The sequence below is a fragment of the Ursus maritimus genome, unplaced genomic scaffold, assembly GCF_017311325.1.
Source record: "Ursus maritimus isolate PB19 unplaced genomic scaffold, ASM1731132v1 scaffold_17, whole genome shotgun sequence".
Taxonomy (NCBI): domain Eukaryota; kingdom Metazoa; phylum Chordata; class Mammalia; order Carnivora; family Ursidae; genus Ursus; species Ursus maritimus.
In genome coordinates this window covers 30,129,779-30,135,778 of record NW_024424119.1, presented here as the reverse complement: position 1 = coordinate 30,135,778, position 6,000 = coordinate 30,129,779, and the positions used below count along the sequence as shown (strand labels likewise).

Below are 6,000 nucleotides of genomic sequence, written 5' to 3'. Positions count from 1 at the left end.
ATAGATAGATAGATAGATAGATAGATAGATAGATAGATAGATAGATAAAATTATAATTGAAGTCGGTTAAGTGTTTGGATAGGAGAGTATACAGAGAAGCACCTAATCTAGACTTAAGGGTCAAGGAATACTTCCCAAGAGGAAATGACTCGCTAAGACTGAAACGATGAATATTAGTTAGAGAACAGTTCCAGGCAGAGGGAACAAGGATCAAAGACCTGTGCACAGAAGGCTAGCATTAATAGTATATCCTAACTAAAGAGGAATTAAAAAGCAAAGATGAGGGATCTTTCTGTATAATTTCTTACAACTACATGTGAATCTGCAATTATCTCAATAAAAATTTTAATTAAAAAAAAGCATATATGTGAGTACTCTGTAAATTGAGAATAAGCACCTTAGCTATTTCGCTTAATATTATTACCAATAATGTATTCCATAATGTATTGCTACAGACAGCAAAGCTGGAATGATCATTATAAGGGAAAAATAACTACTAAAGACAGCTAGTGACCATATTTCAATAGTTGGCCAAAATTTGGAAAATCATGATTCAATACCTTTCACATCTGGTCGATACTGTAGTCCATCATCTTTTTTTCCCAACAAACTAGTGTCATCTGTGTCTATAAAAGAAAAGTTTTCAAATTAAGACACACAGGATGTTTAAGTCATACCATGAAACTCCCAAATATTCTAAATGCTCCAGATCCTCCCCAACTCTATCCACTTACCTTGCTCACATTTCCCACCGTTCTCTTGATCTATTGTGCCATTTCTACCTCAGGCCTCAAGGCATCCCAAATATATACACGCTCTGCAAGATGAACAAGTCTTCCCTGTGCAAACTAATGTAACACGTACTCCAAAGGGAAAGGATTAGCCCTCTCTCTAAAGGACAATGGGCTCAAGATTTACCTCTCCTACCACTGTTTCCCTGGAAACATATCAGATTAAGATAAAAGTGGAATCTCAGCTATGTTATCAGACAAAATTTACGATAGGAATGACCCCAGACTGGTGAAATGTATTTGGACTGGGAAGACTGTAAATGAACCACAAATGCCTGTTGGAAGCACAAGCTTCGGCTTCCCACTACACAGTGAGGGAGGAAAGGGAAGGTACAGTTAAGTATGAGTGGAAGTATTATCAAGAGGACCAAGATAACAGTTAAGGGGCACCTAGTCCAAAGGATTCTAAATAGGCATGAATTTCAATTAACAACATTCTCAAGCTTGGCCAACTTGAAGTTTGAAATTCTAGGTAGTACCATTCAATCATGAACCAGTTCTTCATAAAAGGTATTATTTCTCTAAGCTACTATTTCAACTTAGGCTCTAAATGCCACTTTATTTAAGAAAAACAAACCATATACTTCTTTAAGATCACGGCTAAGTGGAGTGTCTACCTACAAGGGGTCTCTATCAGCAAATGGTTTGTTCTCCCACCCATACCTGACCCCTCTACCTGAAAATGCTCTGATGAGCTTCTTGGGCATTCTCTGGTAGCTTAGACCAGAGATACTGCAATCCCTCGTGCAGTGGCTTCCAACATTTTCCCCTTAGCTTAGGTAAAGACATATCCCTTTAGTAAGTCCAAAAATGGTAGGAGAGCCTTGTAAGCAGGAAAGACCCACAAGTCCATGACAATGTGTTTGGCTCTTGTATGTTGTATGTTACTAGGAAATAATACATTATCCTAGCCCAAATGTGTATTACTAAGGAAAGAAGGTTGAGAAGTTCTGCCTTTAGTGACTGGACATTTCTAGCTGAAATGGAAAACAAAAACAAATGCTTAGTTGCTATCGTGGCTCTAAACTATGACAAAAAGCAAGAAAAGCATAAAGAATTTTAAACTGAAGGTAGTAATTTTTCCTTACATTCTATAACCTCACACTAAAATCTCTAATAGTACATAATATGTAGGGGCAAAAACTACAGAGAGAATGTAAAAACAAAGTAAACTTTTATGCTCAAGAAAAAAAGATGAATATATGGCAATGCTTGTAGTTTTACTATAATTAAAATAAGTTAAATAATTATTAAACAGCTATAATCATTACTATAAATTTGAGAAAACCTCTGAGAACTATAAAGGTATCTAAAAGTCTATGTTAGGAAGAGCTTAATAACTATATGATCAACCAAAAAGCATGGTCTGTGTCTTGAGAAGATGAAAATAAATGGAAAAAAATCTAAATTAATAACAGAACAAAGAAATTCTAAAATATAAAGTAATAAAAGAAACAAATAGAACATCAAAGACTTCTGATTTTACAAATATGGAACACTACCAAAATGACAAGTAAGATTTCAGACACAGAATATTAAAGAGAGGTCTCTGGATGAGTAGAATGGATTTTACCTGTGCAATGACCAAGATGCCTTATATCAATTTGTTCTTGCTTTATACAAGATGCTTCTCGAACAAAACAAGGATTGTTGTAGGAACTCCCATCAGAAGCACACACAGGATTAAAACTGTAGCCACTGCAATCTATATTACATACACACCTGTTGGAAAAGACAAAAATTACCTATATTTTACAACAGAAGTATTTCACAATTCTGTATTTCACTTTCTTCTTTTCTGCTTTCTGTTAACAGAAATCAATATATTGTTTTAAGTTACTGATTAAAGATTAAGCAAAATGAACGCTCAGCTAACAATTTCTTTCAGGTAAGAATTTAGAGAAATTTCATCCAGATATTATTAATCTGGTAGTTTCCCCAGAATTTTCATATCTAGATACAATAATCAAGAGATGTCAAATGTCAACAACGTTAATTAAAAAGCAACACGCCTAGCGGAAAGGACACAGAGTTGAGTCAAAAGTCATGAATCTAAATCCCAGCCCAACTAATTACTAGATTTGTGTCCAGATTCTTTCCCTAAGTCTTAGATTACTTATCTGTAAAATAGAGGTTATAATAATATATCGACCTCACCAAATAACTAGAAAGACTAAAAAGCATTATTTGATATAAAACATGTAAAATGAAAGCCCCCCAAAGTGTTTCTCGTTGCACATCTACCTACATCACTGAGTGTCCACCCAACACTGAGACTGCACAAGAAGTCCCAGGCAGGGTCACTCCTTCCAAGAACAATAAAATCTAAATGAGAATATAAAAACAAAAAAAAATTTAAAAAAGAAACTGTCCTGTTTCCAGTAACACTGTAGGCTCAGAAGCTAAGCTAAGCTTCCCACTGAAAACAACAAAAAAATACAGGAAAAGTATTTTAAAATATTCTCTCAAATGCATTCATAAGTTGACAAGAAATCAAGGAATATTCAGAACAAAAGTTAAATGCAGACGGAACAGAGAAAGGTCACTTGAGTTGGCTAAAACTGATTTTCACCTTGAAAGTGTTTACCAAATTGGGTAAATTCAACTATCAACTCTTGTAGCCTTGCAAGCCTCTGGGGACAGAAGACAAACAATACTGACCTACCTAAGACGGGGAGTTTGAAGACCCTAGAAAAGCTGGTACCTCAAAAAGCTACAACTCTCAGCATGAGGGTAAACTAGAAATGAGTTTCCATATTCCACAGGAACTATTTAAATTGGGAGGAAAAAAAAATGCTGCCCTGAGCCATGGCATTGAAAAGAGGGAAGATAACATCTCCCCTGAGAATTAAAAACCACAAGCCAGTCCTCACATGGGTAATTACAACTTGAAATACTACTTGGGTGTTCTGAAAAACCTCAAGCCCAGAATTTATTTTCAGAGCCAAGGACTGGAAGGGGCCCTAGGCAACTGACAGAAGTAAATGCAATCTCCTTTGGAGAAACCAACTTTATTATCCTCGACCTCAAACATTTTCCAAGATACACTTGTGAGAAAAATAAGCAGAGCACACACTCACTCAGTCATATATCTACAACAAATAAGGAAATAAAACACCATGAGTGGAACAAGCTGATGTGAAAATGAACCAAGCAGGGGCACCTGGCTGGCTCAGCCTGTGAAGTATGTGACTCTCAGGGATAGAATTAACGAAAGGAAAGGAAAGGAAAGGAAAGGAAAGGAAAGGAAAGGAAAAGAAAAAGAAAAAGAAAAGAAAAAAAAGAAAAGAAAAGAAAAGGAAGGGAAAGAAAGAAAGAAAGAAAGAAAGAAAGAAAGAAAGAAAGAAAGAGAAAAAAGAAAGAAGGAAAGGAAAAAGGAAAAGGAAAAGAAAGAAAATGAACCAAACAGAAATTCTAATAGATAAAGAATGTATTATTAGAAATAAAAAACTTGGGGGGCGCCTGGGTGGCACAGCGGTTAAGCGTCTGCCTTCAGCTCAGGGCGTGATCCCGGTGTTGTGGGATCGAGCCCCACATCAGGCTCCTCCGCTGGGAGCCTGCTTCTTCCTCTCCCACTCCCCCTGCTTGTGTTCCCTCTCTCGCTGGCTGTCTCTGTCTCTGTTGAATAAATAAATAAAATCTTTAAAAAAAAAAAAAAAGAAAGAAAAAACTTGGGGCACCTGGGAGGCTCAGTCGGTTGAACATCTGACTCTTCATTTAGGCTCAGGTCATGACCTCTGGGTCGTAAGATGGAGCCCTGCATCGGGCTCTGTGCTGGGTGGGGGGCCTGCTTGGAATTCTCTCTCTCTCCCTCACCCTCTGCCCCTCCCCTCCATGGCATGTGCACTCTCTCTCTCTCAAAAAAAAATAAAAAGAAAAAAGAAAAAGAAATGAAATATTCAATAGGTAGATTTAACAGGAGATTAGATAAATGAAAGGTGAGTTAGGGAACTGGAAGACTGATCAAAGGAAATTACTCAAACCACATTAGAGTCAAAGAGACGGTACACAGGAAAAAAAGATTAAGAGACATGGAAGACAGAAGTGACAGAATCTGGAAAAACTCTGACTGGACCTCAGGAAGGCGTAAAAGGAATGAGGCAGGGGCAATATTCTCAGCAATTCCTTGTCAAATTTTCTAAAACTAAAAAACGATACAAATCTAAATATCCAAGAAGCCTAATACATTCCAAACAGGATTATTAAAAAGAAATCTAGACACAGATATCACAGTGGAATTTTATAGCAACATCAAAAAAGAGTATTTTAAAAGTAGCCAGAAAGAAGAGAAAGATTACTTTCAAAAGACAAGAATAAGAGGGACAAGTGTCTTCAAAAGCAATACTGAAGCCAAATTGTTTATTTATAGCCAGACAGTTAAATAATGCCTGCAATGTGCTGAGATAAATGACAATTCTATATAAAGAGAAATATCCTTCATGAATGACAGTAAAATAAAAGTAACTTGGAAGAAGTAAAAAGTTAAGAGTTTGTCACCTCCTGGCTATCAGTAATTATAAAAGCAGCTGAACAATGATCTTATAAAGAAGATCTGAAATGCAAATGCAAATGAAGAACAAAAGCATAAATACGTAGGTAACGTTAACAAAGCTAGCCTTGCAAGGGCCCAACAATTTCACTACTAGGTAAGGCCCCTAAAATCTCGTACACATGCGCATCAGGAGATGTAAGAATGTTCATGAACAGCAGCATTACTCATGAGAACAAAAGACTGGAAACAATCCACATGTCAATCAACAGTAAAAGGCACTGTAAAAGGATGTGGTATAGTTCAAAAATTAAATTCAATAAGCAGTGAAACTGAATGAACCGTGTGCATTAACATGAATGAATCCCAAAAATGTACTTGCTAAGCCAAAGAAGATACATATGGAGATGATTCCATTTTATACAAACTCAAAATCAATGAAGAGCTTTATCATATGTGGTAAAAAAAATTTTAAAAAGCAAAGAAAATGCAGGATACCAGGTAGGTAAAGGAAAGATCCATTCAGGGAGGAACATGGGAGGGCAGTTCTGAGGTATTGATAATATTCTATTTCTGGCTTGGGAGGTAGGATTCACAAAACTTTGTTTCATTTTTATGCATTAAACCAAGTGTGTAAGTTTTCATACACTTTTAAATATACACTCTATTTCGCAATTTAAAAACGAAGGCACCAGAAAAAAAAAATTAACTATTCATATT

The 6,000-nt window shown here is 36.2% G+C and overlaps 1 protein-coding gene across 2 annotated transcripts in view; it reads right to left on the bottom strand.

Moving 5' to 3' along the window:
• The window catches only part of TMEFF1 (transmembrane protein with EGF like and two follistatin like domains 1), a 74,198-nt gene that overhangs the window by 24,278 nt on the left and 43,920 nt on the right, over positions 1-6,000 (bottom strand). For both annotated transcript variants that reach the window (XM_040631667.1, XM_008707886.2), the window contains exons 6-7: positions 2,365-2,513; positions 561-626 (exon numbers count right to left, since the gene is read on the bottom strand). In XM_040631667.1, the coding sequence (XP_040487601.1) occupies positions 561-626; positions 2,365-2,513 (215 nt within the window). The remainder of the gene's footprint in view (positions 1-560; positions 627-2,364; positions 2,514-6,000) is intronic.